This window comes from Sesamum indicum, linkage group LG12 (assembly GCF_000512975.1).
Source record: "Sesamum indicum cultivar Zhongzhi No. 13 linkage group LG12, S_indicum_v1.0, whole genome shotgun sequence".
Classification (NCBI taxonomy): domain Eukaryota; kingdom Viridiplantae; phylum Streptophyta; class Magnoliopsida; order Lamiales; family Pedaliaceae; genus Sesamum; species Sesamum indicum.
Window position 1 is genome coordinate 674,442 of NC_026156.1, and position 18,934 is coordinate 693,375.

The 18,934-nt window shown below is 36.4% G+C and overlaps 4 protein-coding genes across 5 annotated transcripts; 1 reads left to right on the forward strand and 3 right to left on the reverse strand.

The window, feature by feature from the left end:
* Window positions 760-4,221, forward strand: LOC105174838 (glucose-6-phosphate/phosphate translocator 1, chloroplastic). Its single transcript, XM_011097057.2, has 5 exons — window positions 760-1,811; window positions 2,082-2,307; window positions 2,643-2,865; window positions 3,235-3,448; window positions 3,890-4,221. The coding sequence occupies exons 1-5, from the start codon at window positions 1,311-1,313 to the stop codon at window positions 3,899-3,901; spliced, it is 1,176 nt and encodes a 391-aa protein (XP_011095359.1). The 5' UTR covers window positions 760-1,310; the 3' UTR covers window positions 3,902-4,221.
* LOC105174839 (tryptophan synthase beta chain 1) lies at window positions 4,723-8,658 on the reverse strand. Its single transcript, XM_011097058.2, has 5 exons — window positions 8,245-8,658; window positions 6,780-7,136; window positions 5,764-6,206; window positions 5,579-5,673; window positions 4,723-5,254 (listed from the first exon to the last, which is right to left on the reverse strand). Exons 1-5 carry the CDS (start codon window positions 8,581-8,583, stop codon window positions 5,079-5,081), a joined length of 1,410 nt encoding a protein of 469 aa, XP_011095360.1. The 5' UTR covers window positions 8,584-8,658; the 3' UTR covers window positions 4,723-5,078.
* LOC105174840 (disease resistance protein RPM1-like) lies at window positions 9,370-12,860 on the reverse strand. Its single transcript, XM_011097059.2, has one exon. It carries the CDS (start codon window positions 12,281-12,283, stop codon window positions 9,503-9,505), a length of 2,781 nt encoding a protein of 926 aa, XP_011095361.1. The 5' UTR covers window positions 12,284-12,860; the 3' UTR covers window positions 9,370-9,502.
* On the reverse strand, window positions 14,111-17,489 carry LOC105174841 (septum-promoting GTP-binding protein 1). Of its 2 annotated transcripts, XM_011097060.2 has the most exons (6): window positions 16,871-17,477; window positions 16,659-16,779; window positions 16,278-16,374; window positions 16,122-16,161; window positions 15,321-15,404; window positions 14,111-14,479 (listed from the first exon to the last, which is right to left on the reverse strand). In XM_011097060.2, exons 1-6 carry the CDS (start codon window positions 17,237-17,239, stop codon window positions 14,315-14,317), a joined length of 876 nt encoding a protein of 291 aa, XP_011095362.1. In that variant the 5' UTR covers window positions 17,240-17,477; the 3' UTR covers window positions 14,111-14,314. The 2 variants fall into 2 exon arrangements, with proteins under 2 accessions (XP_011095362.1, XP_020553855.1); XM_020698196.1 differs by lacking the exon at window positions 14,111-14,479 and having other exon boundaries at window positions 15,393-15,527; window positions 16,871-17,489.

Genomic DNA, 18,934 nt, shown 5'->3' on the forward strand with positions numbered 1-18,934 from the left:
CCGGAAGAAGTCATTCCCTACATCTTCGTTCTCTTACATCTTAATGGTTACAAATGAAATGCAAGTTCCTATTTGTACTACATATCTGCTCAAATGAACGATAAAGATTAAAAAAATCCTACAACTATGGGGAAACTCCTAAAATTCTTCAAAAACATGCACAAAATATTCGTCAATGTCATTTACCTAAAAGCTTTCACCTATTTTACAAGCTTCTAAAATATTTACACATTGTAAATAAATTTAATATGAAGAAAATATTCTAAAGCCTCTAAACTCCATATTAAGCCATAAATGAAAATACGCACATGCCTCCGTCCCACTTACGCAATTTGCTTAAACTTCATTAATTGGAGAAAAAACTATTTAATATTTATATTTTGATTAATATGTTCCTTAATTCTGCATGTAATATATTTTTTAATGGGTGTTAATGATTTGACTTTATTTTAATACCATGTTAAAAGATTATATCTGTAAAAGTTTAAAATTATTAAAAAAGAGAATCATTGAATGTTGATATTGGGTAGCTGTCAATCCATAGATTAAATTACCCCAGGGTTCAATGTAGAAACAAATGAATCCAACAACAATTTGGAATATTTGTGAGAGCAAATAATCCAAATGCAGCAGCAAATAATAAGAATGATCCCCTTCCGCGTTGCCGTTGAATACAAGAACAGGGTTGCAGCAGTTGCTTCGGACACTTCGTTCTTTAACCCAACGGCCAGAATTGGTAGAAAACAGTAACAAGTATTCGGTCTACATTGGAAACTACAAATTCGGAATAACCACCTAATTCTAAGTCTGCCACCCTACTTTCCCAATACAAAAAGAGGTCACCAACCCTTAGAACTGAGATTTCAAGGCACCGCAGTCGCCTATAATTTATTACACATTGCTGCCTTTTTCATTCAACAACACCACACACACAAACAGATCTTGTGTTCTTTTTCTTGTTTTAAATTAGATCGTATATACATTCTCTCTTTCTCTCTCTCTCTCTCTCTCTCTCTCTCTCTCTCTCTCTATATATATATATATATATATATATATACAAGTGCTGTTCCAACGTTGTCTCCTCCTGATACTTGGTTACTCGAGTACTCAAAGGTTGCAGACACAGACTCTGATACGCATGGTGGTTTAGGCTCTTTTTCACATAGAAGAGCCGTGAGAAACTACCTGTATTTGTGTCTTTTTGGGCTGCCAAGACTCAAGAATTCTCCAACTTTCAGCTTCTGACCAGCTACGGCAGTTTTGCAATTGTGGGCTTGTTTTAAGGAAATCGCGTCATCGGATTTTTCAGTATGATATCTTCTCTCAAGCAGCCAGCTTTGCCGCTCCATGACTCTAATTTTCGCCACTCGAGGAGAAATTTTCTTGCCCGTCACTCGCCGGTGTTGCCTTCTCTCCCGGCGGTGAAAACTTCGCGGGGTGCCGTTGTTTCCCTATCTAAACCGCTCCATGTCTCAAAGGTCGAGTCCTTTTCAATTAATAAAGAAAAGAAACCATCTCTGATCACTTGCAAGGCCTATGAAGCTGACAGATCAAAGCCGATTGTTGAGTCGGCGGAGGCGAAGTCTGAGGCCGCGAGAAAACTGAAGATCGGAATCTACTTCGCCACATGGTGGGGTTTGAATGTGATCTTCAATATTTATAACAAGAAAGTATTAAATGCATATCCTTTTCCTTGGTTAACTTCGACGCTGTCTTTGGCTGCTGGGTCAATAATCATGCTAGTTTCTTGGGCTCTGAGGATTGTGGAAGCCCCAAAGACTGATCTTGATTTCTGGAAGAGCCTTTTCCCAGTAAGAAAATTAGGGTTTCAATTATGCTATTCCCTTACCTGAATTTTCGATCTAGGTTTTCATCTTGTTTTGTTCTCTTCTTAAATTTTCTTATCTGGGCCTTTTTTCGGCCGTGTCTGGTGATCTACAAGTCCAATCTTGTCATGATTACTGTTTTCGATTTATATAATCTGAGTTCCTGATTTTTGTGGTTTCTTTTTCCGCTGTTTTTCTGTGTTTAATCAAAAGGCCTAAAATTTGATTTTCGGTGATGGTTGGGATGGTGTGTAGGTTGCTGTTGCACATACAATTGGGCATGTGGCGGCGACTGTGAGTATGTCAAAGGTTGCAGTTTCATTCACTCACATAATCAAGAGCGGTGAACCTGCTTTCAGTGTTTTGGTCTCAAGATTCATATTGGGAGAGACGTTTCCACCAGCTGTTTATTTATCGCTCCTTCCGATTATTGGTGGTTGCGGTCTGGCCGCTCTCACTGAGCTCAACTTCAACATGACTGGTAATTCACACGGCCTGTAGTTTGGTTGTTTTTATGGAGAATTTGCTTAAATTATGAGAGGATTGTGATTAAATGATATAGTAAAATCTGATGATATTTGCCTTTCTGTGAAATACTGGGAGTGTAGCGAAAGCATTGTTGCCAGCTTGATGATTCTCTTTAAGTAAATTCTTGGTGGAGTCACATGAAATCCTGTTGAAGTAGGTGGTCAGGATTGGCATTTTGTGGTTATTTGGAAAATTGAGTGAAGTTGTGAGGGTTCTGAATGGAAATTCTGAGTTGTTTAGGTTGTTTTCTGATGCCTTTTTTGTATGATTGTTGGCTGTCAATATCAGGTTTTATGGGGGCCATGATTTCAAACTTGGCGTTTGTTTTCCGGAACATATTTTCCAAGAAGGGCATGAAGGGCAATGCTGTTAGTGGGATGAACTATTACGCCTGCTTATCAATGCTATCTCTGTTGATTCTCACTCCATTTGCTTTTGCTGTGGAGGGACCACAGATGTGGGCAGTTGGATTTAGAGAAGCCTTGTCCCAAATTGGACCTCAGATCATTTGGTAATCTCATGAACCGACTACTTTCGTCGACTCTTATTTGTCCGTGACTAAAGTATAAAATGTCTCATCACTGAGCCTTTCATACAGAGGCTTATATTCATTATTGAGAAATTAAACTTACATCTATATAAATTCCGTAAGAGAGTATATATTATATAAATGCCCAAAAAGATTTCACTTGCTGTTCTTCCAATTATCTGAGCAGTTTCCTTAAAATTCATCAATCTTGGAATTTCTTGAGTAACTCCTTATGTCGGGTTTCTGAGGAGCTGTTCTGGGATTTTGTGATTTTATCTGTCTTTTTATCAGAGTTTGTTTCCTTATTGTTCTGCTGCTGGTTAATGTTTTGTGGTTGGCGTTTGTACATAGGTGGATGGCGGCCCAGAGTGTATTTTACCACCTGTACAATCAGGTGTCGTACATGTCGTTGGATGAGATATCGCCTTTGACATTTAGCATTGGAAACACCATGAAACGTATCTCTGTCATTGTCTCCTCCATCATCATTTTCCAAACACCCGTACAACCTGTCAACGCTCTTGGAGCAGCAATAGCCATTCTTGGAACTTTCTTGTATTCGCAGGTAATTGATTAGCTAAGTCTTTCCTTTTGTGGATTTTTTGACGGCTCTGTCTCATATGCCCGTTAGGACTATGATTATTACAACCAATAGCACCCTGCATTACAGACTACTTATGGGACAGTGTATCTCCTCAATTTATGTTTCCCTTTTCTCATGCTGTAATACCTAATCAAATTTTACTGTGGTTTCAACTGAAAATGATAGTTTCCCACCATATTTCCAATGAGTTCAAAGATTCCCCTAAATGAACATTTGATAACATAGTATGTCCTGTCTCCATCGGGCATCACAGCACATTAGTTAAACTTGCTACCATTAACTAGGTTCTCGTTGTTTTATCCAACCTCCTCACCATGGAACTCAAGATTGATCACTCATAGTAATGAAATTTACTGCTCCTTTTTACTTACATGCTTGACTAGTATTTGTTATGTTCAACAGGCAAAGCAGTGAAGACCGTGGAAGTAGGAATTCAGCATGACAGAAGTAGAGTTTATGTTTGGTCTGTAGCCAACTACATTTGCTAGGTGGAGCAACAGCTTTACTTGTAGATATATAAATAATGAGCTAAACAAAACTTTGCTCTTATACAGTTTATTTAGGCGGCATTTTCCTGGTTTTGTTTTGTACTTAGAAATTGAGAACTGTAGTTTCAATAAACAATGGAAGAACAACTCTTGATTAGCAATGAGATGGAATATCTAGAGTCCATTTAGGCATCTCTATAGTTGATATATTAGTTAATGCTATATAACCTTGGAGAAGTTTTTGCATGCTGATGATTTTATTTTGATGGCAAAATTTGTTCTGCAGATATTGCAGTAGTTTGAGAATATTATAACATGGGGTTTTTGTTTTTGCGGTGTATATGAGAGGGTTCCTATAATGTCTTTTTGCAACTTGGATAAGTTATCTGCTATTTGAGGCCGTCGAAAGTTTAAAATCATGTTCTTATGGCCTTGATTTCACAACTCAATCAGGTCAGCTTGACTCAGGTTATCAGATCAATCCAACTTCTCTCAGGTTCTTCTGTGCATGAAATTAAGCCAACTCAATCTAACCCTTGATTGAATAGAGCTCAAGCCTGTGAGCACGTTTCTGTCTGGAACATGTGATGAGTTATCGATCCTAGTAGAAATAACATCATTACCACCACCGTCTGGGGTAGCGTTGTTTGGCAGCGTTCGGTGAACATTTTTTTTTTAGATAAATTTGGTGAACATTTAATCACCTAACTTTAATATTTAAAAAGAAAAAGAAAATGCACTATGAAATGAACCAATGAGCTGCTTTTATTTTTTCACCTGACTCTGATTTTTAACAGCCATCTAGAGATAGCCTTTCAACATCAGACAAACACCAACATACTAATGAACGCTATAATCGAACAGCCATAAGAAAGCCATATAACATAGACAGTCTGCTAAACTAAAGACCAATTTCTACCCTTCGGAAAATATCATCAGATAGACCCTCCTATGAACTGTGCTGAAGCTAATGCAGACTGCCAAGGAGCAACATCTTCTTTGTGAGTTACAATGGCTTCATCCATACAAGAAAAGCTTCTTTCCTCCATAGGATTTTCCAAAGAAAAGAAGAAAAAGAGGAGAGTCAAAATTTCAAAGGATCCTTAAAGCTTTAAATGTTTAATGGCTGTCTGAACATCCTTATCGCCTCTGCCACTACAATTGAGCACAACCTTAGTTGTGTCAGGAAGAGTTGGGCACAGCTTCTCTAGATAAGCCAGTGCATGCGATGTCTCCAATGCAGGGATAATGCCCTCTAGCCTAGATAATCTCTTAAAAGCTGCACATAAAGGGAAAGTAAGAAGCTGAGTGAAAGGTGATATTGGTCTAGCCTTCATCCATATGACAAATTACCCCCGAAAAATCATCTTTTAGGAACACATATAAGGAAGCAGCCATGTGGGTGCAGACGATAACCACATAGGCACAGTGCATATATATACATATAAATGTGTTGAGACTAGAGAGAGAGATGCATGGAAGAAAGATAAAGAAAGGAATAGGTGTTTTAATTAGTTTTCTTCCAGTGGGATTAAGAATGGAATAACTCCATAAACTACTCCAAAGAATAGACGGAGAGGGAAAATTAAGTTTCACTCCTTACCATCCAAAGCCTCCTCATCAGTTATGCTATAGTACTCAGCCCGTCCAACATCTTTCAGAAAGCTGTGCTCAGGTCCAACCCCAGGGTAATCTAGCCTGCAGTAGCCAGAAATAAATAAATTCCTAGTCATGTATGGCAACTGACTCTCATCTCAAGTTGACACTGTAAAAAGAATATGATTTTACCCAGCACTAATAGAATGTGGTTCAACTATTTGCCCGTCATCATCCTGTAACAAGTAGCTCATAGCTCCATGGAGAACTCCAACCTCGCCTTTAGTCAAAGTGGCGGCATGTTTACCACTTTCTAGGCCGAAACCTGCTGCCTCCACACCAATTAATCTGACATCTTTGTCATCAACAAATTCGTGAAAAAGACCCATGGCATTTGAGCCTCCACCAACACATGCGACAACCACATCAGGTTTACCACCCCACTTTTCCAGTGCCTGTTTCCGTGTTTCTTTACCAATCACTGCATGAAATTCTCTTACCATCATAGGATATGGATGCGGCCCAGCAACTGATCCCAATATGTAATGAGTTGATTCCACGTTAGTCACCCAGTCACGTATAGCTTCAGATGTAGCATCCTTCAGTGTGGCAGTCCCAGAATGAACTGCCCTAACCTACATGTTAAAATAATAATTTCTCAGTCGCAAAATGTAACATTAACCATAACAAAACCGCAGATGGGGCAACAAAAAAGCAACAGAAAATAAATATCGTGAATTACACAGATTATTAACAGAATGAACCAAGCCCATGGATGTGCCAACTGCTAACAATAGAGGGAACATGTAAGAATGCATGGATTTTTCAAGTTAGCAAGTATAAAAATGAAGCTAATCCAGCTAAAAAGATATCAGATGCACCCCATACATTTACTTCAAGGGAACTCTATCACGAAGTAGCTTTGGATGTGATTCAACAATTTATGTAACATGAGGCAACAACATTAAGAATGAGTGGGTAGAACCATCACTCTGCTTCAGCCTCCTAATAAGCTGATGATCAGACAGCAAAAGACTTCAATCTTTCCAGCTGATAAGATGATAAAAACATACTTGCCAGTGGTTCTCTAACAATAAAATTGTAAAGGTGTCCACCAATTCAACAGCAGACAGCTATGCATTTCCGAACTCCAATAAAGGCAGCGGAGTAATTTGAAAAAACTAGTGTAAGATACAAAAAAAACAGACCTCAGCACCAAGAAGGCGCATTCTGAATACATTAAGCGACTGTCTCTCCATGTCTTGAGCACCCATGTAAATAACACACTGCAACCCGAACCGAGCACAAACTGTCGCCGTGGCGACACCATGTTGACCAGCTCCAGTTTCAGCTATGATACGCTTCTTACCAAGACGCTTGGCAAGCAAAGCTTGGGCAACAGCATTGTTGATTTTGTGGGCCCCAGTGTGATTAAGGTCTTCCCTTTTGAGGTAAATATGAGGGCCTTTCCCATCAGGGCGTTTATAGTGCTCGGTAAGTCGTTCAGCAAAGTAAAGTGGGCTTTCTCTTCCAACATAGTCTCTCAATATCCCATCTAGCTCTTTCTGCAATTGATCCAATTGACAATACATATTAGGTTGTACAAAATATAAGGGAATGACGTGATAATACTCCTAATACATACAGTGACATATTGCAATGCTGAAGATACCCAATGGATATAACTGGTCTTAAAACACTAAGTTGCTTCAGCAACTGCGGGCAATAATAATATTGTAACCCCATCAGGCTGCTGCTCCTGACTCTTTTCACCTTGCATTTCATATATTTTTTCACTTTACTACGTCATTGCTCTACCTCTTGACCCTACACCTTACATAGTTTTGCAATCACATAAATCTACTTCCTTTACATGTCATTAGCAAGTTCTTCATTGGTTGCTCTCTTTTTCCCCAATACCTTGCAGATACTTTATCGCTACTCTATGACGATGAATTTTGATCTTATTCTATTCTTTCAAGCCTCAGATTTCCAGTCACTAATTAGCCCTTCTCTTAAGCTTGATAGCAATACAATCTCCACTAAGGCAGGTATCTTATCCTATATCTACAGCTTGAAAAGGCATTACCTGGTCCTTACATGATTGCTTCTATCATCTCTATGTGTCTGAAAGAAAAACAAAACGGTTGCGATGCAACAGAAATGATCATTTTAATCACACCACTACACACATGTGCATTTATACTAAGAAAAGTGTAGAGCTTTCTTAGTACAAGATATCAAGGCCTTCGGATACATCCTGATTATAGCTCAACAACAAATAGTTCACTCACATCATGAACTCGTCCATTTTCAATGAAGTACTCTTCCTACACGATAGACGAATGCTAAAAGTATGAGCCTCTCAAAGTATAGCCGGTAGAAGTTAGAGCATCTTTGCCACCATAACAATGGATGCTACGAGTCGCAAAGAAATAACTTTCCAACCACCAGAACTGCCATAAACATTCAATTTTTATCATGTTACTCTGATTGACGCAACAGACAAAAAAATGATAAAGGAAAACCCGCTCCTGATCAAATACCATAAGTTTCCTAATGCAGGTTACGAAATATACCAAAATCAAGCATCAGACAACACCTAATAAAGCGCAAAAAGAAGCCACAAAAGCTGGATCCTCCAACCAAAAAAACAAATGAGAAAAGACAAACCTGAAACTCATGGTCGGTGGCAAGTGATTTGAAGGCGGCCTCAAGCTCCGTCAGGGCATACATTAGGGTTTCTGGAACATACTTCCCTCCAAATTTCCCGAACCGACCGAACGAGTCCGGCCGCTGCAGAGCCGCGGCCGGGTCGGCCTCCTTCCCGACCATCAGCTGCTGCTTGGTGAGCGTACAGTGAACGGAAGGGGAACGAGTAATGGAAGAAGAAGGAGGCGCAAATCTATGGACTTTGAAGGGCAAAAGGGAACGGGAAGGGGAATGCGCCGGGAGGTAGGTTTGGGCTGTGCAAGCAGCGGCGGAGGACGACGGGGCTGCGGAGAAAGCCATGTTGGGATAGTACAAAGGGAAGCGTTTACAAAAATATGATTTTTTTATATATTTTATTCTGGGAGTTTTCGCAGCGGTTTAACTAGTAATGGTTTTGTGACGTGGCTGATTTGTGCTTCAGAGAACTTGTGGGAAACAGACAACGGAAGTTGAAAGGACCTCTATGCCCCCTACCAACCCCCCTTGGAGCACCGCCTAATTTCTCTTCCACGCATTCCAAATAAGTAAATTAAGGCCATATATTATATAATATTTCTTGTATGAAGTGAATATTATTATTTTATTTATATTAAATTATTTTAAAAATAAAAAAATATAGAAAAAAATTAAGAGTGGGTAAAATAAATAATTTGTAAGAAATATTAGTTCATAAAAATAGTTTATAAAATTTTAAAAAGATATAAAAAAACTTAATTTATAATCCAAAATAATATTTGGGTACTTAACGAAAGCTAATGAAATAGGTTCATCGTTAGATGCACGTTAAAATTAAGAGATATTTGTAATTTTTCAAACAATAATGAGGTATTTATTGGCTATAATTTACTATTTTTAATAAATAATTTATTTATATAAATTATTTATGTTTTAAAATAATTACACATACGTTCGCTTCAACAGCAATATCATTTATATAAATTATTATTATTTTTTAAAAAATTACTCACACTCCTTGAAAAAATTGAAATCAGTACACAAATTGTCCATATTTTTTATTATTTAAAGGTGATTTTCCTAATTATATAAAAAAAATTAAGAAAAGAAACCACAAACTAAAAAATGTAAATTTTATTATCCCTATTCTAGAAAATTCATATTTGAGTTTGGTGGAATCAAATTAATTATAATAATTATAAAATAAATAAATTATATTTATGGTATAATTAATACAAACTTAATGGAGCCGCGACGAGGACTACTACAACCGCCTGCCTTGCCATTTTTCGTTAATCAGAGAATATATCTCGATTTTGGGAAGGTGCGCCAGCTTCCAGTCATCCCCTTCTTCGTCTCTCTGCTTTTCGAGTTTCTCAACAAATCTCTCAGACATGTCCGAAAACTCAATGCATTTAAGATGTGTCAAATGATCAATTCCCAAAGGAACCTCCTCCACCAATTTGCAGCCCCGTACGCACAGCGCTTGGAGAAAGGGCATCGAACCCTCCTCAATCTCTACCCATTTCAATCCGTTTAACCTTACAAGTAAAAGCTTCTTCAGCCTCTTAAACCCTGCTGATTTGAAGCACAATCTGTCACCTTCATAGGCAAGGTCGAGTTCAAGAAACCTCAAGTTGGGCAAATGTTGAAGGGATTCCGTTGGATCCTCATTGATCTTGCTCCATCTCAGATGCAACCCGGTGAGGCCTTGAAGAGAAGGTATCCACTCGGGTACCTTCAGTAACCGCCCTCTCAGTTCTAACCATCTGATTGGAGGCGCCGGAGACAGAGGATACTGCAAATCCATTATTTCCTCTTCGTCAATTGATGCAATCAGCAGTGACTGGAGGACTGTGAGCTTTGTGAGTGAGATGCACAGTTCTTCTCCATCTTCTTCTCTCAGCTTCGTGACTCCTAATTTCTTCAGTTGTGTTAGCTTGCCTATCTCCCTCACAACCCTAGTTTCATTAGCTTGAGTAGCTTCAATGTGTGAAAGAGTCTGTAGGGATGATAAGCATCCGATTCTGTACGGAGCTCTACAATTGTGTTCTTCATCAAAAGGCCAGTAACCTCTGTGAATTGTGGAATTATAGACCAAGAGATGACGAAGTCGTCGGAGCCTTAGAATTTCAACTGGCAATTCTGCCACTTTCGTGTCACTGAGATCTAATGTCTCTAGATTCTCAAGGTTCTGGATTGATTTCGGGATGGAATTTACATTTGTGGTATTTAGGCCGAGGTACCTGAGCTGATATAATTTGAAAACTTCATCTGGGATCTTCTCTGTCAAAGAACCTCTGAGTTCTAATACCTTTAGTAGCCCACAAGCACTGCCTAGCAACTTGGACAATGTCAGGTTAGATACTCGATGGTGGTTGTCCAGCACAACCACAGATTGGATGTGATGATTGCTTCCAAGATCTGCCATATTGTCTACGGAACCATGAATGGCTAGTCGTCGGACCCTAGCTGGCCATTGCGTGTGTCCACCGTTAGCTATGGTCACGAAGCTCTGTTCTTTCGACTTGGATATGATCATTCTATGCAGGATGTCATGAATATGAATTCTTACGGGCATATTGTAATCTGGTGTCTCTCTGACTTGGATTAGGCTTCTGTCAAGCAGCTCTTTAACATAGTCCTCTGCAACTTCTTCCATTGTTTTCGCCTCCTTTGGCTGTACAAATCCTTCAGCGATCCACAGCCGAATCAGCCTGGTCATATATATATTGTGATCCTCTGGGAAAATGCTTAAGTACAAGAAACAAGATTTCAGATAGTAAGGCAAGTCATAGTAACTGAGGGAGAGTAATTTGGTCATTCTCCTTAGACGGTCGCCTTCTAATTCATCACCAAGGTTTCGGAGGAACTTGTTCCATTCTTCAATGTTGTTGTTCTTGGTAGCTAAGAGGCTTCCGATAACTACAATGGCAAGGGGCAGACCTTCACATCTCTTCAAGACAATGTTGGCAATTTGTTCCAGATAACTAGGACATGAGCCCCCCAAGAAGGCCTTTCTGTAGAACAATGTCTTTGACTCTTCTTGAGGCAGAGGTTGCATATTATAGAGGTATCCATTACTTTCAGTACTAGCAGCGCAGCCTATGCTTTGAAAACGAGTAGTGATAATGATGAAGCCACTCGTTCCGCTTCTGGGAAATGCATACCTAATAGCCTCCCAGGCAGTGAGATTCCAAATATCATCTAGAACTACTATGTAAGTACTATTCTGGAGAAACTTATGAACAAATTCCTTCATTTCATCAGCATCCATGGCTTCTAGTCCCTGAGGAGGCTGTTTATTGACATCAGCAGTAAGCCTCCGGATCATGGTTCTCAGAAGCTCGTAGAGCTTGAACGAGTTTGAAACTGTCATCCACACACGAGTACTGAAACGCAACCTCACTGCTGCATCATCATAGACCTTTCTGACCAGGGTGGTTTTACCCAACCCTCCAGTTCCCACCACTGATATCACTTTAAGACCAGAAGTATGATCAGTTGAAGAAAGCCATTCGACCAGTTGTTTCTTTGGCTTTTTTATGCCCACAACCTCTGTTTCTTCCAGCAATAGTGCATCTCCTCGACTATCATACCACGTTCTCCTAGCAGGAGCAGATTCGGAAGTCCCATAGATGTCTTTGTATCGCTGCTGTCCTTTTGAAATGCTTTGCACCCTGGACCGAATTGCTCGCATTTCAGAAACAAGTTGATGGCGAGCTTTCAAATTCTTGACCGAGACATATATTTGTTTGATACGGCCAAGAACCCCATCTGTCCGCCGGCGCCCTGCCAACCAGAGCATAAATTTGTCCATCACATCTTCGGCATCATAAGCAACATCTCGAACTTGCTTGATCCATTCTTCCAGCTGTGGGTCAACTTCTTGCTTTTGATCTGCCACCCTTAAAAAGGCTCTGATGTGGCCCATCTCGTCTCGAATAGACTCTGCATTTTCCCTGAGGCTTCCCAGGAGCTGTTGCTCTTTGGAAATCCATGCCGAGAGCTGGTCCACCAGAAAACACACTGCTATTTCAGCCATTCAACTCGATCTAACTACGTTTATAAGAGGATGGGGGAAGAAAAACGGATGAGAATCACATAGTAGTATCTAATCAGAAAACTTGGATTGATGTTGAGGACGGATGAAGAAGGTTTCGGTGGATGATCAATGATGTTACAGAAAAGGGACTGGAAAGGAGTATAGTTGAAATCTTGAAGAGGGTGGTGTATAGTTGAAGGTATATCGGAAAGTCAAAAGGTTGAAAGAATAAGGGTGATGCTTCCAGTACCAGGGAAATAATTAAAGTTTTAGCTGTTTAATTAGGGGTTAAGAACCACTGATGTCTTCGCTTAGCAGTTGAGGGTAATGCTGAGGTCCCTGAACAAGCTTGAATTTATGGATTCAAGTCCTACACCTGTGGGTGTTTAATGTGAAAAAAAAAAGGGGGTTCAGGAAAATCAGTTTGATAACTACTTTTTGGTAGTTATTATTATATTTTTTTATTTCTCCAACATTATTTATTATATTTGTTTGACAATATTTTTTACAAATCAAAATATATTGTAAATATATGTAATATGAATGAATACACCTCTTGAAATTCCCTCATAATGCTTACACCTTTTTGTATACCTCATGATATTTTGTAATCATAATATTTATTAAGATAATTTGTAACTTCAATTTTGGTGGTTTATAAATACCCATTATGTAATTTATTTGTAAATAAACTTTTGGAAGAATAAGAATAGAGATTTGGAGAGAGTACATACATTGTTTTATTATGTACTTTTAGGAGTGATAGGGCTACTAAATTTAGAATATCTCTAAATTTGTAACAAAATATTTACATTAAGTTATTTTCTTATTGTATATTTTAGATACTTTTTTACTCTACAAAAATTAATAATACAATTAATAAAATGTTTTATTTTTAAAAAATAATACACGTATATAGAATATACCACATTTACTAGTATAAACTGAATCTCGGTGAGGTGACTGGGTCTTTACTATCAAAACCCATAGGATTATGTACCTAATTTGGACTAAAAAAATGAATGTTTTTTTTTCCGACACTCTGTCTATCTAAATTCGATGAACAAATGAAAAAAAGAAAATTAAGATACCATAGAATTATTTATTGTGTAGTTCTTTAATCACATTAATTTTTTAAGTCAATCAATACTTGAACAATTAATTATATAAAATATATTAATTATGCTGGGTATATTTTTCAACATCTTGGTTAGCAATCATGTCTAGTTGAAGTGATAAAATTGAAACTTAAAGTTCTATAATATTAAGTTTGATCACCATCGAATATGTGGATTTATTATTTTTCATTAGCTTATTTTTTAAATAATATCATAAATGCTATATTCTCTAAAAAAATCAATCTAAAAGATTTGTTTGTGAAATGTGTTTCCAATAATCATGAATTTATTGACAAACTATTGATAAAAATAAAACTATATTGATAAATATAGTAAATTATTGCTAATTCAAGACGCAACTTGCTAGTTTTATAATCATTTATTTGATATTCAAATAAAAATAATTAATCTATTTCGTCTCATTTTGGTGATTTTACTATGAGTAGCATTTATGTTGGATATGTATCTAAAATATTTTATCATGTTTGCTTTAATTTAAAATTTATTTGGCCTTATTTTTAATTATCTTATTGTAATAAAAATATTAAAATATTATCCAAAGCCTGACCCGAGCCAAAAGAAATTGGGTAAAAGACAAAGGGCTTCGGCCCAAAGACCTATTGGGTCCGGAGGAGGTTGGATAGGACCTGGGTATAGCTTTATCCATTGACAATTTTGGCAGTATATGCACTATAGAACTTCCAACAGTTACAAAACAATATTATATATATGTATATATATATTCTGTTTCTTTTCTATTCTTGGATAGAAATTTTAACATCGTACAGGTGAAGTATACACGTCATCTATGACCACAAGTCTGCTATTTACAAGTCAACAGTTCACGCAATTAGATTCGACCACATGTATTTATTTACTCACAAACAAAAACTAAAAAAAAAAAAAAAAAGAATTAGAAGTCAATAATGGGTTCACCAATGGTCAAGTTTCTCTGTGGAGTCCAAGGCAAGTTAAAGAGCTTGGCCATGATGAACTTGAAGATCTTGTTCACGTTGATGTTATGTGTTGCACTTGAAAAGAATAGTGTTGCTTTCATAGCTCTTGCATATGCCCGTGCCTGCCCATACCATCACATATCCTACGTTAGACAAATGTTCCCTCTACCTACAATGTTAATGTAGCAAATCCTAACAAAGAAACACACACACATATGCATCCAATGTTGACCGAAAAATATGTAACATCATGCGAGAAAAATAGCAATTACACGAGACAAGTTGAGGATACGCGTTTTCTTTTTCAATTGATATGTCCATTCCTTGCTTTTTACTTTTTCAATTTAACATATTTCACTTATTGATTAATCAGATATTATACGAAACATTCTATCAAATTAATCATATGACCAAACATTTTCACTATAATTATTATTATAAAGTAATTAATTGAGTATAATAAAATCTAATCTTAAAAAAAAAAAACAAATAATTTCTCAAAATCCAAATCACATATAGAGTCCATCATGCGGGGAGACGTCATTCCTGAACTAGCCCACACATTTCTAACACGTTTCTTACTACAAAAGTACAAACAACGGCTGTATGACGCATCAAAACAAGACTCCTACTCCTAGTCTTCCCCCAAAAATTGAACATTCTTCTGGGTGGGGGGACCCCCAATTTTGTTGAGACTTGGGACACTGATTGGTAAACAAATGACATTTTTGTTTCAACATATGACAATTTGTGTGTACAAGACTATATGTCACATTAGGGGTCATTTTAATCAATCCCATCTTAGTTACCACGTCAATTGCCTCACATTTTTCATGAAAATGACTTTTTACTTAAAAAACCATACTATAATTTTTTAAAAAATTGGACAAAAGATTATAGCAATTAAGAGAAAATAGACAATTATTAGGATTAAAATATGACAATATATTGAACAATTTCTACCTGAGTGATGATTGTCCACTGTATATCCGGCGGAAGTTGGACGAAGTCGTCGAATTTGGTCCCTATTAGTATCGGAATTGCAGTCTGCAAACAAAATAGTAATTTTTAAAATTTCACAATAGATAACACATGGTGCCGATTTCTGCTACGCCCAAAACGTCGAGTGCAGCATCGAAGATTGAAGAATGCTATGTTTAGGTTCCAACCCTGTAACATGTCGAATGTTATTCTAACTTTTATAATAGTTTTGTTCTATTTTAATATCAAATGTTGATTACATGTAATTATTTAATATTAAAGACTAGTATATGATTGACATAACAATCGATTGTTATCAGATATAAATATGGGATAACTACATTCCTCTTTCCTATAGTTTGGTATAATTACATATAGATCCCCCGTCATTTGAATAATTACATGTAGCACTCTTGAAATTTGCTTTCATCTAACAAATAAGTTCATATATTAATCAAATCATGGAGGGTTTATGTGTAATTACATCAAAATTAATATGAGGGAAATGTAATTATCCCTGTAAATATTTGATACTGATAATTGATATCGATCTACTCAAAAAAATATCATTTGCTGGCATGATGATTATATGTAATTAACTCCATACTAGGTGTGAATTTCAGAATAAAGTCGTTTCCAGCCATCTATAACGATTTTCATACTTTACATGACGCGACAATCGGCAAAAAAGGGATTCCAGATAAGCTAAAGCGTGTTACTTTCATGAAAACACCACTGAATCTCTTGAAGTAAAGTGCAAATTGGCGTTAATACCAGTCGTACCTGATTCCACTTTCTTGCTTCTTCGTACCACCCAACTACACTGCAATTCCCCACAAATAAACTTCACTGCATTAGTGCAAACTAAACATTAATTAGGAGAATTTTAGTAGATTAATGATAGGTATGGACATAATTTAAAAATTCCTGCGTACGTACTTGTTGAGAGTACATCTACTGGTGAGATCGAACATGAACAAAATCGCCACCGCATCCTTGCACGCAATCGGAACTTGATCCAATGACCCCCTATCCCCTGCAATTTCGTACAATTATTCTATTCATAATTAATTCCACCATTAAAATTGGAATTTATTCCCTCGGAAAAAATAATCAAATATTCTACAGGAAAAAAAAAGAAAAGAAAAGAAAAGAAAAGAAAAAGTCAATGAACTGAATTTGGTGAATTGATAATATAAATATTTATTAATAATTGATAATTAATGTATCAATCAATGATGTTAATAATTATTAATAATCTAGAATGTATTTTTTATTAATTTATTTAAAGAAAAATGAATTCAGTGAAAGCAAACATACCTCCAACATCCCATATTCTGAAAGCAATTCTTGCACCTTTAATGTGAAATGTCTTGTCCATTAGGTTTAGCCCTTTCATCTGCAAGCTTCTCTTTTCTTCTTCGTCTCCCACATATTTTATCTGATTATTTTCAAAAATAAATTTTTAAAAAAAAATCAAATAAGAGAAAAAATAATTCATGAATCAAAGTTGTTCTTGGTATAATAATTACCACAAAAGTTGTTTTTCCAATCTGGCAATCGCCTAATATACTGATCTTCAAGGCGACTAAATCGGAATCGCTCTCGTAACCGCTGCTGGACGTCGTCGTTTCGAGGTCTGCTCCGTTTCCGCTGTCGGAATCCCTAGCTTCCGTTGATGAAGACGAAGAGGAAGAATTTCTCCTGGTGGATAATCTTCTGTAGCGAGCATTACTAGGCATCCGTACTGAGCAAACAAGAAGTCTCTCCCAGACGAACCTGAAGAACCGCCGGACTACGGTCACTTTGTCTACGATGCTCCACCGGATGTTTATGTGGACGATTCTCCGGCAGAGCTGAGTCATCTTTCCGGTGGCGTCTTGGAATTTCTGAGTAGCCATGGCTGCTGCCGTGCATATATGTATGTTTTTGTGTACACGTATGGGGTGTTTCTGGGGTTGCAATTGTACAGTTTGAGGAGGAGGAGGAGGGAGGAAGAGGAGAGTAATATATGTTGGGTTTTGGTGTTGTAATTAGCTCACAATTACAAGACCTGTAATAATAGTCTGCCGCTGTAACCCTTACCCCAAAATATATAAAAATGAAGCAAAAATATGCTTACAAGTGGACCTTGGGCATGAAAAGTTTTAATTTTGATCGAGTTTAGCTGAATTTGAATAAACTGTACAATGAGCTGAGTGATTGATGTATAATTCAAAAATAATAATTAATTATATGACAAGCGTATCATATTTTTCTATAATTTGTTTGAATAAAATTTTCCGATGATGTTGGGGGATATGCATGTTTAAATTCATGATATATTCAATATCTTATACATTCATATTTAAATATTTTGAAACAAGAAAATATATTTCAATCATTCAGCTACTCAGTACGCAAGATATCGAATGTAACATTTGCGAACTAATATTGATATGGGGACGACATGACTCTATAACTCCGCATACTATTTATCGATGTATTTTTTAAAAAATTTTAAAACAAGATTAAATTAAATATATTAATATTTTCATACACTTTTTAACATTTAAGTATCTAAAACTATAAAAAAAAAAAAAAAGTAGAGTAAATATTCATAAATAGGATGCAGGCAGGCAGACTCAGAATCTAAATAAAATAGGAATGGAGGGTAGAAGTTGATTATTTTAGCATTAGAATAAGGTTTGATTGGGTAGCAAAGGGAGGTTTTGAGCAGTAGCCTTTTGGGGATAAGTAAGAATCAAACACAACAGTCCAATTTGCCGGCTTTATTGGTTTCTACATAGCCTAGCCCCTGTAATTAGACCAATCCCACTACTGATTATCGCAGCTCCGCCCAGTTAAACTTAATATTGTCATATCTACCACAGGAATTTGAATTATTTCGAGATGTTTAGTAAAATTAAATGTGTACTAAATTTTGATTTTTGACGGGTAGTAAATTAATTACAAAAAAAATTATCAACATACATAGTGTAATTATAATTTTTATTATGGGTTTGTGGGGTGAACACCTACGTTTTATTTTATAACAAAATAAAAAATATGGCGATTTGCATTTAGATAAGAGTTCAGTTCACCTTTATTTTTCATATTTTTTATTTTTCCACTTGGGTTCGATTTTGTCAAAATAAAAAATTCTAAAATAAAGAGTAGACAAAGATTTGGAACACGGAATAATAAAATATGTAGACGGATAACCAAAATCAGATTAGACTTAAGTGCACGTTGCTTTTTAATATGGAAATATTGGAATTTGAGTTGGTCACCTAAATGGGAATTTTAGTTTGGTACAAGAATTTTAATGAGTATGCAAAATTATTTCTTTACTTCTTTTTTAATAAAGAATTTTATTTGAGATGTAGTTCTGAAGTTGTATGATTCTATGTCGTTCCTGGTGACGGGGTATGCTCGATTTGTATGTATAATTTAATTATTTTTATATTTGTCTAAAATAAAAAGATAAAATAAATAATTGATCAAAATTAAAAAAATAAATTAATTTTAATGTGTGTGAAGACGAGATTATTAATACAATTACTTAATTAAAAAAAGATGGTTATTTTGTGGAAAATATAAAAGTATATGAAGCA